This window comes from Dipodomys spectabilis, unplaced genomic scaffold, assembly GCF_019054845.1.
Source record: "Dipodomys spectabilis isolate Male_0828 unplaced genomic scaffold, ASM1905484v1 ptg000095l, whole genome shotgun sequence".
Taxonomy (NCBI): Eukaryota; Metazoa; Chordata; class Mammalia; order Rodentia; family Heteromyidae; genus Dipodomys; species Dipodomys spectabilis.
The window spans coordinates 4,017,335-4,035,577 of record NW_024870772.1 but is presented as its reverse complement, the minus strand read 5'-3'; the positions used below and the strand labels follow the sequence as shown (position 1 = coordinate 4,035,577).

Below are 18,243 nucleotides of genomic sequence, written 5' to 3'. Positions count from 1 at the left end.
TTCCCCACCAGCCTTCCCCCTGACAGCCTAGGAGATTGAGCCGATGCGCTGGACGGGATTTACCTCTGGACTCCAACTCCCAACCTGCTTTGCTTCTCGAGCCTCAGGAGGCCGAGTTCCGGCGGCCAGGGATGTGCGCGCCGCTATCTTCCGGCTTCCTCGGAGGTGCGGGGATGGTTGTCCTGGAGACGGCTTCCAACGGCCCCGGGCCCAGCGATTCCAGGGTTGAGGGGCTGCCACCCCAAAACTGAGGACTCGGTTCCTCGGAGAGGCCGAGGCGGGGACAGGCTCCGCCTTGGGTGTCGATTCCCCGGAGCTCTCCAGGTAGCTGGCACTTAACTGTCTTCCCCATGACTTCCCCACGCCGGGCAAAGAGTGTGCCAACCAAAACTGGGGTTCCGCTTCCCGCCAGCCAAACGGGACCGCCGAACTCTCTGGGCTCTTATAATCCGGGCGAGGGTTTGTCTTGATTTCACCTTCCCCTCCCCCCCTTATTTTCAATTATTTATCGGGCAGGGCCTGGGGCTTGAACTCGGGGCCTGGGCGCGGTCCCTGCGCTTTGTGCTCCGGGCTGGCTCTGTACCGCTGGAGCCGCAGCTCCACGTGCGACCCCCCCCCCCCCCCCGTGGTTCACGCACCTCTTCCCAGTCTTTCCCGTTGACAAAAACTGAAATATATTTAAGAGAGCACGAATAAATGGTTATTTCGTGTAAATGGGGAAGTTGGTCGAATGCTTGCCAAACGGTAAGACGTTCTGTAGTTTAGAATTGTTTCTTTCCCCGACTCGCTTGCCTTTCATTCTTCGAGCTATAAAAAGAAAAATGCTTTATGTCTCAGTTAACTGCCTCTTTGTAAAATTCAGTGGTGTTTTATTGCCTGTAGAACACGTGATTTTTAAAGTGTTCATGGCCGAGCCGCCTGGCTGTCACTATTCAGCATGACAGAAATTGGCTACTGCTAAAAAACTTAATTTCCACTCATGTTATTTCGCACTTCTCCACCCAATTAAAGGGAGGGGAAAAAAAACAAACCCGCAGTATGGACATGATTTCCTTTTTCTATGCAAGTCCAAATCCTTCCATATTTTAAGTACTGTATCTGTATAACCTCTCTGAAGCGAATTGTTTCTCTGAGCTTGTGTTAGTTACCTAATAATGATTAGGTGCATTCTTGGGTATTAGTGGGCCTTTGTCTTGTACATTTTTGTTGTTTTGATTCATCCCAGGGATTTTTTGTTGTTGTTGTTGTTCATCTGAGGGCTAGTTTTAATGAATCTGTTTGATTTAAGCAGTGTAGCATTAAGCAGTGTAGCAATGTAGCATTCTAGCTTAATTGGGAATCTCCTCAATTATTTGGGGGGGAATGCTTTCCATTAGTGGGTTTTATTGTTGTTGTTTTTTTGGGGTCCAGTCGTGGGGCCTGAACTCGGCCTGGGCACTATCCCTCAGCTCTCCAGCTCAAGGCTAGCGCTCTACCACTTGAGCCACAGCGCCATTTCCGGCTTTTTTCTTTTTGCTTATGTGGTGTTGAAGAATCGAACCCAGGGCCTTGGGCATACAAGGCAAGCACTCTACCACTGAGCCACCTCCCCAGCCCCTCCATTAGTGTTTTATTAAGTTAATGTTTCTTTTTAATCTACAGAGAATTGAATTCGAAAACTCATAAATTTTCAAAAATGTCTCGAAAAATCCCTAAGGCGTCAAAAAAAGTGAACATCTCTAGTTCTCTGGAATCTGAAGATATTAGTTTAGAAACAACAATTCATACAGATGATATTTCCTCATCAGAAGAGCAAGAGGGTAAGGTCAAAATCACCAGGCAAATAATTGAACGGAAAGAACTACTTCATAATATTCAATTACTGAAGATAGAGTTATCTCAGAAAACTATGATGATTGACAATTTGAAAATGGATTATCTTACAAAGGTAAGATTAGGTGTACCTTTTGTTATTTACATTTTTTATAATTTTCATATTGCAAGTAAATAATTGTATCTGCACATTACTTAAAATAATACGCATACTTATTGTCTAACACAGGGTGAGTTAAATGTGAGCAGGAATGAATGACTTACTAAAATAATTGGTAATTTTGGTTTTAAGTCTGCTTTGTCAGATACTGAGTATAGCTACTAGCTTGCCTGCTTTCAGTTTTGTTTGCTTGGAATTTTGCTTTTCCATCCTTTCACTTTGAGCCTATATGTCTTTACCAGTGAAATGAATTTCTTCTAGACAACAAACAGATCTTGTTTTTTAAATCTTTTCAGCCACTATGCTTTTTTAAATTAAAAATCAAGATTGTTTACACTTAGGATTATACTAAGAGTTTTGTACTAACTTTGCTTTTCTTCATCTTAGAACGTTCCTTGTTTACTGACTAGTAATGACTGGGTTTTTTTTTTTTTTCTACTGATTTGTTCATCTTTTCTTTCAGTGAGATGATTTATTCTTTGCTGAACTCTTATAGTTAGGTATATCATTCTTCATTTTCTGTGATTCATATTCCATTATGTATCTTCTGCAATGCTGACTTAGTGGTCATGAATTACTTTCATTTATAATTGTTGTTCATGGAAGATTATTATTTCATCTTCAGTATTAAAGAATAACTTTTCTAGATGTAGGAGGTATAATTGACAGTTGTTTTTGTTGAAAGGCCTGAAATGCATCAGCCTATGCTTTCCTAGGTATTAGGATTTCTACTGAGAGGTCTCATTATTCTGATGGGTTTGCTTGGTGAAATTGCTTGATGTTTCTACTTGCTGCATTCAATATTCTTTCTTTATTCTGTAGTCCTGAAATTTTAACTATAATTTTTTGTGAGGTGGGTTTTTTCCTAATCGTATTCTAAATGCCTTGTTGAATTGGATATCTATTTCTTTCTTTATATATGAGAAATTTTCTGCTGTAATCTTACTGAATTTAGTAAAATGCCTTTATTACATATTTTTGTTCCTCTTCTGTACCATAGATTCAGTTCTTAATCATGTCTCAAAGGTGTTGGATATTGTGATGTTTGTGATCATGGTTTTATTTTGTTTGCTTTATTGCTATATTGCTATCTGAATGTAAACATTTTTCAGTATCGTCTTAGTGAAATTTATTCTCCCTGATTTTCTTTCTTCTAGTTTGTCAGTGATACTTCCAGTTGGATTTTTCATTTTATTCATTGAGCTTTTCATTTCCAAAATTTCCTTTTTTTCTAGAAACTATCTCTGTGATAAATTTCTCATCCAGGTTGTTGACTTTTATATCTGTGTCTTAAATTGACTTCCTTACTTTATCTTTTTATTAAGATCCACTTTGAGATGTTGATAAATTTTAAAACTAGACTTTGATATTCTTTAGCATTTCATCTTTTTCAGCATTTTTTGATTTGGTTATTGAATTGTAAACTTTTGGTGGAGTCATGTTGCTTTGAAATTTATATTTGTGCATTGGATATTTCTTCCAGTTTTCTTAGGGGCCAGACTGCTCTTGAGAGCTCTGTCCCCACTATTATTCAGAGAAGAGAAAATGAGATACCATAAAAGCAATACAATCTGGCTGTCTAGTATGTGGGCTGAGGCTTGAACTGCTTAAGAGTTGTTTGTCAGCTTCAGGAATGTCTCATTTTACAAGTTTCCCTTCTTTGTGTATCAGATGCCACTGCTGGCACTAATGAGTTTTGTGGCTTGTAGGCCAGATAGGTACCCACTTACTCCTTTGGTTCTCTAGTTTATATACACAGGCCCACAAAATGTCCACATTTAATGGTGTTTCCCAAATAGATGGGAGAATAAAGGCAGTAATCAGCACTGAGCTCTATACTAGGATGTTGGGCAAGGGAGAACTGAGAGAACTCAGCATTCTGCTCCCCAGTCTCAGCGATTTCAGATTTCCCTCGTAGTGAAGCACCCTGTGGGAAGAAGTGGCTGAAGAAATAAGGCACCTAATGGATCTGGACTCAGCATTTTCAGACCTGCACAACAGTAAACCACATGCAGCAGAGGGATAGCACTGGAGACCATGTCTTTTGAGGCCACGGTCTAAGAGTTCTTAGTATCTAGATAATAGACTCACTCTTTGCCACAGAAAGGCAACACTACCTACCACTATGCACCCTTTAGCTTGAGCTCCCTGCTGCCTAAACTTCTCAGTGAGCTTATGTCCGTGCTACCCTTCTCCACAGATGCCTTCCATAGCCATCTCCCCCTTGTTTTCAGTATCCCACTATAAGGGGTGCTGAACTCTCAAAATGGTGTCTGACTATAGCTGTCTGAAATGTAAGGAGTGGATTTCTTCTCTAAGGCTAGCCTGCCATACAAGATAACTCACTGTCATACCAAATCCCCACATTGGATTTGAGGCTTGCCTGAACTTTAGGATTATCCTTTGTGGGGGTGGGGGAGATTGTTTGTCTGTCCAGAACTGACTGGCAAACACTATGATTATGTTTAACAGAAAGATCAAGAACTAGTTTATTATGCCACCAACCTTATAATTTGTTAAGAAGATAGTGAAGGATTCTCTAAAGAATTCAAAATTGAGGAAGTAAATTTTTGTTTGCATTTTTTAAAGGCAAGATACAGGAAGATAGATGTGGAAGTTGGTAAAACTTTTATATAGGGGAAACTCATGAGGAAACTATTAGGATAGTTTATGCAAATATCTCCACCATGACTCAGGTTTGCTTGTTGCTTTGGGGGCTTGGGAGAGGCAGGAAATCATGCAATGTTGGGGAAGATCCAGCTTGCAAGCATCCTTTAGTACCTGACAGCAATGTGGTACAGGTAGATAATGCTTTCTATTGGCTTCCTATGGCCCATCTGCCTGTGTTAATAATTTTGTGTGGCCTGTGATGATGTTTATAAAGATCCATATGGACCTTGGCAGAAAAAGGGTTCCCTACCCCTGGCAGGAGTAGGTAAACTTGGCATGAGTTTTGCATGTTCTAGCATCATCCATGTGGTAGTCAGTAGAAGATATGTAATAGATAAATGGGTTCAGAGTACAAATGCTGAATCTGGCATCAAAATAATTAGGGCTCCAGTTTCACAGTGTAAATATGAGTTACAAGGCGGGGGAAATCACCTTTACGGTGAGGGGAGATAAAATTTGAGGCAGCTGTTTCAAACATACTGTAATCAAACTATACTGTTTATATACACACATTACAAAAATAGTATTTATCCTATGGTACCCTGTTTTTTTAAAGTGGCTTTTTAAACATATTGTTCTTTTTTAACCTGAAGATATTTTCTACAATAAATTTGAAACTTCAACATGTAAGTTACCTTATTCTCTCTCTTAAGATTGAAGAGTTGGAGGAGAAACTTAATGATGCACTACACCAGAAGCAACTCCTAAGTTTGAGATTAGACAACCAATTGACTTTTCAGCAGAAGGATGCAAAGTAAGAAAAGTTAAAAAACAAAAATTCTGTACTTTAAAAGTAATTTAACTATTTGTTTATTCATGTTATTTTAAGCTGTAATAGAGGAATTTAAAGTCAAAGATAGATATAATTTTCATATCCAGACCACAAAAAAAAATTATATTCATTCAATACATATTGGCCAATATAAATGAACTATAAATTATTCAGGAAACTCAAAACTACTGACCACTCCTGGCTGTCTCAACTAGCTTTTCTTCATTCTTTTTGTAAAACATTCTGATTGAATGTCTCAGCTATTGTACACTGCTGGCTTGAACTGCTTCATACCTGCATACTTTCTCCAGCTTACCTATGTGTGCCTAACAAAAATCTGTTGTCTACCCTCAAATATGCCTATGGCAAAGTATACTGTTTATACTTTCATAATTTAAAATATAAGCATTGAAATATCATTAAAAAACATTACTTCTAAAAAAAATAATAAATCCACTGGAAACCTGTAAAAGTAAATGACCAAAAGTAAAAATCATTATATGAAGCAGAAACAAGACAAGCTTAAAGATTGAGAGCAAAAAGTCAAATCTATAAAAAGTATCTCCTCATGTTTTCCCCAAGTGTCTATTAAGGTCTTCTCCCATTATAAAGAAATTGAACAGGGGCTGGGAAGGTGGCTCAGTGGTAGAGCACTTGCCTTGCATGCTCAAGGCCCTGGGTTCGATTCCTCAGCACCACATAAGCAAAAAGAAAAAAGCCGGAAGTGGCGCTGTGGCTCAAGTGGTAGAGCGCTAGCCTTGAGCTGAAGAGCTAAGGGACAGTGCCCAGGCCCAGAGTTCAGGCCCCATGACCGGACCCCCCAAAAAAAAAAAAAAAAGAGTTCAAGCTCTAGGACGAACCAATAAAACAAAAACAAAATTGAAAACAAGAAATTGAACATGGAAATCATAAAAATGTACATGTAAATAAAGCATATGCTATATGGGGACATACTTGTAGTCCCAGCAGTCAGGAACCTGTGGCAGGAGGATCATGAGTTTCAGGCTAGCCTCAGGAGACTCTGTCTTAAAAAAAATCTTTGAACAGGCAACTAACTAACAATATGTATGTATTCATAGAGAATGATGAATGCATGATTAGTCTTAGTCTTGTTATTTGAACCAGTATTTTATGGTGTGTGTGTGTGTGTGTGTGTGTGTGTGTGTGTGTGTGTGCTTGCCAGTACCAGGGTTTGAACTCAGGTCCTGGGCCACTGTCCCAGAGCTTCTTTGTTCACCCTCTACCACTTGAGCCATAGCTCTACTTCCAGCTTTTTGGTGGTTCATTAGAAATAAAGAGTTGCATAGACTTTCTTGCCTCAGATGGCTTTGAACTGAGATCTTCACATCTCAGCCTTCTGAGTAGCTAGGATCATAGACGTGAGCCCCAGCACCCAGCATTATTACTGTCCTAAAAACCTTAAAGCAAAGGGCATGTGTAATTTTATAGTTTGAATTTTTTAAATTATTGTTTAACCCAGGCGCTGGTGGCACACACCTATATTCCTTGTAACTCAAGAGACTGAGATTTGAGGATTACGGTTTGAAGCCAGCCCAGGCAGAAGAGTTTTGAGAGAAAGGGGGGAAAAAACCTCAGGGACATCACCTATGCCTCGAGTTCAAGCCCCATGACTGGCATCAAGAAAAGAAAAATGTTTTAAAGTATCAATTGTATAATAATCTAATGTTACTATACATTTACTAATTTGTTTGGAATTATCATTTCATGTTTAGCTAGCCAAATAAGCATAAAACTAAACCTAAGAATACTACTGGAGTTCTGATTTCCTAATTTTATGTTAGTCTAAATAGAGCACCTTGAGAAATTTAAATCTCAAAGTTTTTTGAAGCTTGCCACATGTTCTCTCTTAATATAGAAAATATCAAGAATTAATGAAACAAGAAATGGAAACCATTTTATTGAGACAGAAACAACTAGAAGAGACAAATCATCAGCTAAGAGAGAAAGCTGGGGATGTTCGTCGAAACCTACGTGATTTTGATTTGACAGAAGAGCAATATGTGAAACTAAAAAGTTTTTCTGAAGATCAGCTTTCTATTCCTGAATTTGTATCTGTAAGTATACTTTTCAGCTAAAATTTGCTATTTATGTTGTAGCCATAAGTACCCAACTGATAAGTCATTTTATGACCCTGATTTAATGATAGTGAGTTATGTTCTGGTCACCAAATTATAATGGTCCTGACCACTGTATTCCATAGTCAAACAATAAACAGCTTTCTGAAGTTAATGACTGAATAGTCCATAGAAATTAGTTTTCTTATAACCTGGTAGTTTATAATGCCCTCCAAATGAGAAACCATGGAATGAATCAGTTTAGTTGTTGCCTGGGGTTTAGTAAGGAGACAGGGATTGGTGTGCTTATAAGCAGGTAGAATGAGGGAGAGCTTTGTGCTAATAAATGAGTTCAGCATAATGGCTGCAGTGTTGTTTAGACAAATCTACATTTAGGATTAATCTGTAGCAGTAGTCTTAAATTAATTTGTGTCACTATCCCTTTATATTCTAAAAATTATTGAAGACCCATTATGAGTTATTTAAAATTTCTGGAATTTTCTACTTAATATTTTCAGACCATAGTTGACTGAGAGTAACTGCAATCTCAGAAAGTACAAGCATGAATAAGGACAGACTACTGAACTGAGAACTGGCAAAGATTAATTGTAATTTGGATGTCAAGACTCTTAATTGGATTTTTTTTTCAGGTTCGGTTCTATGAACTAGTAAATCCATTAAGAAAAGAAATCTGTGAACTACAAGTGAAAAAGAATGACTTAACAGAAGAATTAAATACAAATAAAGACCAACTGAAGCAGCTGACAGAGGTTTGTATGATCTTTCTCACTGATAGGAACAAGTGCCAACTCTTTAAGGAATTTTTTACGGTTTAGGGTAAGGAATAGAAAAGCAGATCATGGAATTAAGGAGCTCTGGCTGCTGCAGTTCTTCATTATGGTTTAGCCTTCTTGGTGGTATGAGAGGTTGCTCTGTCCTTTTACCAGTCTTCTTTCACATTCAGCAAATTCTCCTACTTGTTCTAAGCCTGTGTGCTGATGTTATCATTACCCCAGTAATGTGCTGGATGTTGTACTGGGGGCTGGCAGTTGTGAGCACAAGAACTGCCCCCAGTAACTCTAATCTGCCCTTACAGACTAGAGTTAAAATGTTAGATGCCATCTTGACATTTTCACTTATTCTGTGACTTTAAACAACTTTAAACAGTCATTTTACATTCCCTTGAAGTTGAAGATCACAATAACATTTTTGTTTTGTGGGATTGCCCATGTTTGTTTCAAGGAAAGATTTTTATCTATAAATAATTCATTATCTAGAACAGGGGTAAAGAACCTTTTTTTCTGCCAGGGACCATGTGAATATATATAGCATCATTATGAACCATCTAAAATTGTCAATGGAAGCAGAGATGCCCAGAGCAGCTGATGAGATGCATGTGTGTCTATCCTGTTGTGTACCAATGATTTTGTACATATCACAGGTTCCCCATCCCTGATGTAGAAGTACATGATTATCATGTAATTTGTATTTTTTGAGTTATTGTTATTTTTTAAATATGCTTGGACCCAGTCTCAGATTTAAACCTTCTTAAGTTATAAATTCCAGTGTATGTGACTGAAACAGCAGGCTTGTTCCACCATGATAGATTTATTGATTTAGATAGATGGGTTTTCTCCTAACTTTTTGTCTAGGCTTGCTTTGAAATACAGTCCTCCTGATCTCTGCCTCCCAAATAGCTAGGGTTGCAGTGTGAGCTGTTGTATCTGGACAGTGGTACTGGAGTTTGAACTTAGAGCCTCATACTTGCTAAGCTGACACTTGACCTGAACCTCCATCCATTTTTGCTTTTAGTTATTTTTCAGAAAAGATCTTAGAATTTTTGCCTATACTGAGTTAAGACCATGATTCTCTCCATCTTACTTTCATGTAGTTGGAATTTCAGGTATAAACCACCATACCTGGATTGTTCTTTGAGATGAAGTCTCACTAACTAGGCTCATGTTTGCATATCTCTACTCAAAAGTAACTGAGATTATAGATATGATCCACCTTACCTTAATAATTTGTATTTTCAGTACTTTATTTTGGTGCATTATTAGTAATAGAATTTACTTTAAGCTATTAATATAGAGCCAATATTACATGCAGTGTTCTTCCTGTCCTCAGAAGAACAGAGATGCCAGAAAACATTGCTAAGGAGTAGATGCACCTATTCAAGATGCTGATTTGGTTTGATTTTGCTTTTTTTCTGCTCACATTGGGCATACAAACACATTTAGAAAGATATCTCTTAAAGAAGGGATGGGTTAAGAGAGATGGGTGACAATGTTGTCAGATACTTTGTATTCATATACTGTTTTGTAGAATGGGAACTTCTTTGTACAACTACTTAAAGATAATAAGAAAGAAAGGAAGGAAGGAAAGGAAGAAAGAAAGAAAAAGAAAGAAAGAAAGAGAAAAGAAAGAAAGAAAGAAAGAAGAAAGAGATATCTCTTAGGTGGTGGTGGTGATACATTCCTGTAATCCTAGCCTTTAGATTCACAGGAAAGAAGATTGTGACTCTGAGGCCAACAAGTTCAAGACTATCTTGAACTACATATTGAGATCTTGTCTCAAAAAGATGGAGGGAAGGCTGGGAATGTGGCTTAGTGTTAAAGTGCTTGCCTTCATGCATGAAGCCCTGGGTTTGATTCTTCAGTACCACATATACAAAAAAAGCTGGAAGTGGCACTGTGGCTCAAGTGTTAGAGTGCTAGTTTAGAGCAAAAGAAGCTCAGGGACACTGCCCGGGCTCTGAGTTAAAGCCGCAGGACTCGGCGCCCCTCCCCCCCCCCCCAAAAAAAAATGGAGGAAGAAAAGCTTTTAATTTCTTCTTAAAATTTTCACCTATAAAAATAATGTTTGGTTACTAATATTGTAACCTTACAAAAATCACTTAAACTCTTAGCGCGTCTCTAAAATGTCCAGATTGTGTTCGTTGTGTTAGTGCACAAAGATTTGGGGGCAGAAGGAAGTAAAACAAGTTTTCAGACTTGATTCTACACCTGTGATAGCAGCCCTCAAGGGCTTTGTGTAGGAGAAGGCTAAAGGAACGTCCTATCCTGTTTCCCAAATTTTGGTCAAACCATCTCTTTTATAATCACTTCCATATACAAGAATAAATGATTCCTTTAGGAAAAAAAAAAGCCTTGTGACTTTAAGTTGGCATTAATAATGTGATGTATTTTTACTGCACTCAAAAGCAGTTCACTGTGCTTTCTAATAATGGTTGAAAATGGTCAGCAATGGCTTTAGGTCTCAGATTTTAGTTTCTTTCATCCTTAATAACACGATGCCATTAAAAAGAAAGCATAGGTCCACCTGTATCCCTATTTAAACGAGGTGGACCCATTGCAACAAGACATACAAGTTGTTATGTCGAAAACGAACTTTACAACTTTGGTGGGGGGGGGAGGGTTGGGAGGGGGATAGGGGGAGGATGGGATGGGAAGGGGAAACAAAGGAAGAGGCTACAATGCTTGATAAGAAATGTAGTCATTATCTTGCCCATGTAATTGTAACTCCTCTGTACAGTATTTTCACAATAAGAAAAAAAGAAAGCATAGAGTATCAACCAGCATTGACTCAAACTTACTGAATTTTTTTGATTCACTAATAACTCTTGAACACAAAAACAATTTTGCTTATATTTATAAATATGTATTAGAGCTCTCCAGAGAAAAAGAAAAAACTGTGAGGGTGGGAAGGGGAAGAGAGAAGGACAAGAAAGGTTTATTTTGATGAATTGGCTGCTAGAACTCTAGCATTTGAGCAATTCCAGAATCTTCAGGGTAGGTTAACAGGCTGGACACCAGTAAAGAGTTGGAGTTCGAGCCAGGCATCAGTACCACAAGCCTGTAATCCTTGTTACTCAGGATAGGTAGGATCTCAGTTGGAAGATTGAGCAAAGAAGTCCATGAGACTCTTACCTCTAACTAACCAGCAAAAATCTAGAAGTGGAGCTGTGGCTCCAGTGATAGGGAGAGTGCCAGCCTTGAGCAAAAAGGTAAATAAGAATGCAAGTCCCTGAGTTCAAGGTCAGTATTGGCACCAAAAAAAAAAAGAGAGAGAGAGTTGTACTTCAATTCCAAAGGCAGTATTCTGACAGAATTCCTTCCTTGCTCAGGTTAGTTATTTTTCCTATGGAAGACTGCAACTGATTAAACAAGTCTTCCCCCCCAGACCTCTCCTCTCCCAACATCCCCAACACACATTATGGAAAGTAGTAGTTTACTGATTTATTAATCTCCTCTAAAAATAATACTTTCACAAGAACATAGGAAGTAATGTTTGGGCAAACATACTGTAGCCTAACCTAGTAAAACTAGCAATGTTATATAGCCTATATATATATTTTTTTTTAATTTTAATTTTATTTTTTTGCCGGTCATGGGGCCTGAACTCTGGGTCTGGGCGCTGTCCCTCAGCTCTTCAGCTCAACGCTAGCACTCTACCACTTGAGCCACAGCGCCACTTCCGGCTTTTTCTGTTTATGTGGTGCTGAGGAATCGAACCCAGGGCCTCATGCTTGCAAGGCATGCACTCTACCGCTGAGCTATCTTCCCAGCCCCTAGCCTATTTTTAAAGGCCTTTTTATAAAGATTTAGAGAAAATTACCAGTTAGCACTATTAAAAGAAATTTTGCTATATATTGTGGAGCTTAATTTTTAAAGTAGTTCATTAAACTATTGACTGCAATATTTTTTTGAGGAATTCAAATATTCTTGTCGGTTCAGTTGCTAACTAAACAATGTGATCATAAAGAACTTAGCCCTTGCTGGACTGGGGTATTGATCAATAGTAGAACACCGGCCTAGTGAGCACAGGCCCTCAGTTCAATCCCCAACAGTATGAAAAGAAAAATATTGAATTCTCTATATATTCATCTCCTTCAAAATAGGTATAATAATATATAGTATGTACATGGTCTTTATTATAAAGAAGGAAATTCAGTCCACAGATGTTTATTATGCATCTACTATGTGATATACATTGCTAGATGCTTACTGTTTGTCACTGAACCAAACAGCAATCCTTACCTTTAGACGATTTATATTTTAAGTGGATGTCTGTAAAATGTGTAAATAAGCACATCGTACAGTATAATAGGTAATAAGTGCAAAGGAGAAAAGGAAAGCAGATCGAGATATGGTGAATTGAGTGCTGAGTAGAGATCAGGGCAGACAACATTCAAATTTGAATAGAGCTGGCTGGCTGGCAGGACTTACTGAGATGCTTAGAAATTTTCTTTTTCCATTGCCAGAGCTGAGACCCCTATAATCAAAGACAAATTAAGAAAGGGAGAGCATAATAAACTTATTTAACATAAGTTTGATGTGAAAGAGATTTCAGAAATGAAGACTGAAAGACCAAGGGAAAAAGTTTCTTCTAGACAGTCATAGTGAAGTATGGTTACCTGACAAATCATATGATGCAGTGATGATTATCTGGGGTGAAGGACTTAGCAAGGCCTTTCATTGAAATTCTCCTTGGCACTCTGTGTGACATGCCTTGTCTTTCCATGTAGAACAGATTACTTGTCATAGAATTCAAGGGGAAAGAGAGGGAGATGGTCAGAGTCAACATCTTAGCTATTACAGTCTGCTTCAGAGGAAAAGAGTAAAAGGACTTCATGGTTATATGGCCTGCTTCAAAAAAAATGGAGTATATTATCAGGTGTCAATGGCTCACTCCTGCAATCCTAACAGCTCAAGGGACTGACACCTGAGGATTGCTGTTCAAGACTAGCTTGGGCAGAAGTCTTGGAGACTTCTCCAATTAATCAACAAAAAGCAAGACGTGGAGCTGTGGGTCAAGTCATAGAGAACTAGATTTGAGGAAAAAAAAAGAAATAGATCCCAGGCCCAAGGTCTGAAGTCTTACCACCTGTGCACTTTTCTCACTTTCCTTCAGCTTAAAATATTCAGTGTACCAAGGTGCTGTATTTGGGGTATAGTGTTCTGAGTCCTGATGGGAAAAGAAGTTATTTGTTTTGTAGTGAACAAATGGAAAATGCACCCCTGAAAGATAGTGCTCACTGATGATAAGATTATTTCAGAATTTGACAAGTACAAGACAAAAGAAATTTGATGTGGGCAGCAGGCAGTCAGATACATTGCCAAATGAAGTCTTTGGACAGGCAGTACTAGTGTGAAGTTACTGGTTTTGGTCTTGTTCAACTTTTTTGTTCATGGCCGACACTCTACCACTTGAACCTTGCATCCAGTCTAGCATTGCTGGTAATTGGAGATGGAGTCTTTTAGACTTACTTACCTGGGCTAGCTTTGCACCTCCATCCTTGGATCTCAGCCCTCTAAGTAGCTAAGATCTTAAATGTGAGCCATAGGTACCCGGCTTTACCTAAGAATGAAGGGACCTCAAGAGAGAACCTGAAATGGCAACACATGTAATCTCATCAGATAAAACATGTGGAGTGGGTCTAACTGTGAGACCACTGGTAAATTGCCTGTCTGTTCCTTTAGGATGCCAAGAATTACATTAAACCAGACTTCTGTGCTTGTGTAACACATGAGAATTCAAATCCGCATCCTTAGACAAAGGCAAGCCTGTGGAGGAATGTGAATAGTTTATAAATGAACGTATTATATTCACTTGGGTGATTGCTATAAATTTGTGTAAAAGGAAGTAAATAATATAGATAAAATTTCGGAGGTGGAGCTGTGGCTCACCAAGTGTTAAAGCACTAGCCTTGAGCAAAAAAAGTTTAGGGATGACACCTAAGAGCTGAGTTCAAGTCCCAGGACGCGCGCGCGCACACACACACACACACACACACACACACACACACACACACACACACACACACACACACACACACACACACACACACACACACACACACACACACACACACACACACACACACACACAGTGTGTATAATTTTATTTTTAATTTTTTTTGGGTCTAGTCATGGGGCCTGAACTCTGAGCCTGGGCGCTGTCCCTCAGCTCTTCAGCTCAAGGCTAGCACTCTACCACTTGAGCCACAGCGCCACTTCCGGCTTTTTTCTTTTTTCTTATGTGCTGCTGAGGAATTGAACCCAGGGCCTCATGCATGCAAGGCAAGCACTCTACCACTGAGCCACTTTCCCAGCCCCCATTAATAGTTTTCTATATCCATGTTTCACATTTAGTTTTATATTTCCATACTATTCTATGTATCAGTAGTTCCTTTTCTTGCTAAATAATCCATTGTAAGGTTATGTTCCTATATTAATAGGTGAGTATTTAAGTGGTTTTTCATTGTAAAGACTGTAAATAAAGCTGCTACAAATATTTGAGTATAGATTTGTATATAGACATTTGTTTTTGTTGCTTTTTTTTGGTCCAGTCGTGGGCCTGAACTCTGGGCCTGGGCGCTGTCCCTCAACTCTTCAGCTGAAGGCTAGCACTTTACCACTTGAGCCACAGCACTACTTCCGGCTTTTTTTTTCCTGCTTATGTGGTGCTGAAGAATCGAACCCAGGGCCTCATGCATGCAAGGCGAGTGCTCTACCACTGAGCCACCTTCCCAGCCCTGTTGCTTTTTTTGTTTGTGAGAGTTTTTTTTTTTTTTTAACCAGTCCTGGGGCTTGAATTCATAGCCTGAGTACTTTCCTTGAACTTTTTTTTATTTAAGGCTAGTGCTGTACCACTTGAGCCACAGCTTCACTTCTAGTCCTTTGGTGGTTAGAGAGAAGAGTCTCATGGACTTTTCTGTCCAGACTGGCTTAGAACTGTGAGCCTCAGATTCAGCCTCCTGAGTAGCTAGGATTATAGGCATGAGCCACCAGTGCCAGGCCATGTGTTGTTTTACATAAATTTTGAACTTAGAGGATTTGCACTGAATTGTTTAATAAAGCTTTGATTTCTAGGCTATTTATTTCTTAGGAGCATGTTTCCTTTATACCACTGAGAATAGTGAAAGTAACTACCTAAAATCCTGCATGTTCATTCTAGTATCTGTGTCACCACAGAATTGGGCTCTGTTGTCTTTTTAAGAATGATCCAGTCATACATCTGTGACTCATTCCTATAATCCAAGCTACTCAGGAGGTTGAGATCTGAGGATCATGGTTCAAAGCCAGCCTGGGCAGGAAAGTCCATGAGACTCTTATCTCCAATAAACCACCAGGAAACCAGAAGTGGCACTGTGGCTCAAGTGGTAGAGGGTTAGCTATGAGCTGAAGAGCTGAGGGACAGCGCCCAGGCTCAGAGTTCAAGCCCCATAACCACCAAAAAATAATAATAATAATCCCATTTCTTTAGATTGCAACTAACTTCATTTTTTAAAATTTTGAGTATAGATTTAGAGTATAATATCTATTATGTTATGAGAACTTAACATCATGTTATGTTCCTCTGAATGTGACTGTACTGTTTTTTTTTTTTTTTTTGGGTCCGGTCATGGGGCCTGAACTCTGGGCCTGGGCGCTGTCCCTCAGCTCTTCAGCTCAAGGCTAGTGCTCTACCACTTGAGCCACAGCGCCACTTCCGGCTTTTTTCTTTTTGCTTATGTGGTGCTGAGGAATCGAACCCAGGGCCTCAGGCATGCAAGGCAAGCGCTTTAACCACTGAGCCACCTTCTCAGCCCCTGTTTTTTTTCTTAATATATATTTTTTGTTGTACAGATACTGTACACCCCCACCCCTGTGCAAAGTTGTAAAGTTTGTTTTTCAACACAGTGTATTGTACATCTCATTGTTACAATAGGTCATCCTATATCCTTATTTCAGCATTTATTATTTCCCTTCCCCTCCCCAAATTAGAAAAATGTATATACAAGATGCAGGGCACTGGAATCAAATACAGTGACAAGACAGGTTGTACCATGGAGGAAGAACATACAAAGAAACAAAAAAAAAAAATGACATAGTACATTATAAGTACATTAAAAAGAACAGCAAGAAAGATAAAACCTCTTGTGTCCCTATCTTAGGGTTCATTTTGCTTAGCATCAGGTTATATGGTCATATGTACCTAGCTTTTGACCTCTTCTGCTTCTCCTAGACATATAGTAGTTATTGCAGATAAGGGAAACCATGGGACCTATGTTTCTTTGAGTCTGGCTTACTTCACTTAATGTAATTTTTTCCAAGTCTTTCCATTTCCTAACTTGTTTTTATTTTAGGAAATTTAACTTGGTTTTACATGAACTATAGTTGCCCAGATTTGCTTTTGCTTTCTTTACCCAAATTAGAAAAACTAAGCATTTAAAAAATATATTTTATATGTCCAGCATGGCACAGCTGTGGACCCCTCCTCATGCTAAACAATATTTTTAAAAATAATAAAACCAGAAACTCAACCTTCTGGGGTATCTGTGCTCCCCTCTAGCAGCTTCCTGCTTTTGACTGTTTTCCTGGTTGTCAGGTAGTAAGTTAGATTTTGTCCACAGTGATTCACAGCAGGATTGGTCAAGGGGAGCTTATTTGCCATTGCCTGATGCAGAGACACCTTAAAATTCTTTAAGCACAGTCTGCAGATAAGAGTATTTGGCATGGTGACTCCTCTTATTCCCTACCCCCCCCCCAAAAAAAAAATCACATTTCATTGAAGACTATTTTTCTGTACTTATTTGGCTTTTTATTAACATGAGCTAAACCATTTTACTTTGAAGAAAAATAGGAAAAGCAAAGTAAAAAGTAATAGACCTTTAACAAAGTGTGAAGTTTTCAGGGTACTGTTTGTAGCTTGATTTGTGTTTTTTAGCGTTAGTGATTAATTCTTGGAAGGCTATAAAGCTCAGAGTATTAGGAATTAAAATTGGGTTGGTAAAGAGCGAGTTTCCTATCCAAAGACATACAGAGATGAGAATGTGTCAATGAACATTGATACCAAAGGAAAATCCTTTAGGTCATAAATGCACAGTACAAGAAAGGTGAGTAGAGAGAAACTAAGAAATTTGTTAACTATGCCTCTGGAGTTTTGAGACTGGCAATTAAGAAAACAATTTTACTTTAAATGTGCCATATTCAAAGTGGTCTTAATTTTTTCACCACACGGTGGCAGTATGTATCCATCTATATATTTATTTAGATATATAGATATATATAGTCTAGAGAGAGAAAGATCGTTTCAAAAACCAATTTGAGACAGTTTGGTAAATCACAGTTTTAATCAAAAAGCTCACATATTGCAATATATGACTTTATTTTTACTTCTTTATTTCTTATTTCCTATCAACTGCTTACATGGCATTTAAATATTTTTTTCCCTAGAAAAATTAAGGAGATCTGAAACTATGAAAAATAATTATAAAAACTTTGTACATATAAATGGGCTTATTAAAATGCAACTAATTAATGTTGATTTTAAAACACGGAAAAATAATAGACAAATCATATTAGCAGAAAAAAATGATAACCAAATCTTTTCTACCATACTCTGAATTCTACAGATCAAAGATGTCTCCATTATTACCGTGATTTTATAATTATGCTTGCCAAAAGCATTCGGAGATGTTAAGGTCACAGTTTCACAGTTCATTTAACTTTGCTTTTGTTCATATAATCTGTTCATGACAAGTATAAGGTGAAAATCATTATTGAAATTTAATAAAGTGTAACTCTTGACCTTAACAAAGTAACTTTTTAATATGCCATAGTGTGTTTCTGGTGTTTTCTTTCATGTTTTTTTTTCAGATCTTTAGTTACTTTGAAATAATATCCAGATACTAACACTGGCAAATAGGACTTATCTTTTGCTTCAAGACTCGAATTTATAAGTGACAATTATTTTAGCTGTATTGTGTA

The 18,243-nt window shown here is 38.3% G+C and overlaps 1 protein-coding gene across 1 annotated transcript in view; it reads left to right on the top strand.

Annotated features, from left to right (window-relative positions):
* Positions 1-94: 94 nt before the first annotated feature.
* Pibf1 (progesterone immunomodulatory binding factor 1) overlaps positions 95-18,243 on the top strand; it is a 142,019-nt gene continuing 123,870 nt past the window's right edge. The window contains exons 1-5 of the mRNA XM_042685793.1: positions 95-324; positions 1,642-1,927; positions 5,296-5,396; positions 7,291-7,489; positions 8,140-8,259. Of these exons, the coding sequence (XP_042541727.1) occupies positions 1,676-1,927; positions 5,296-5,396; positions 7,291-7,489; positions 8,140-8,259 (672 nt within the window). The 5' untranslated portion in view covers positions 95-324; positions 1,642-1,675. The remainder of the gene's footprint in view (positions 325-1,641; positions 1,928-5,295; positions 5,397-7,290; positions 7,490-8,139; positions 8,260-18,243) is intronic.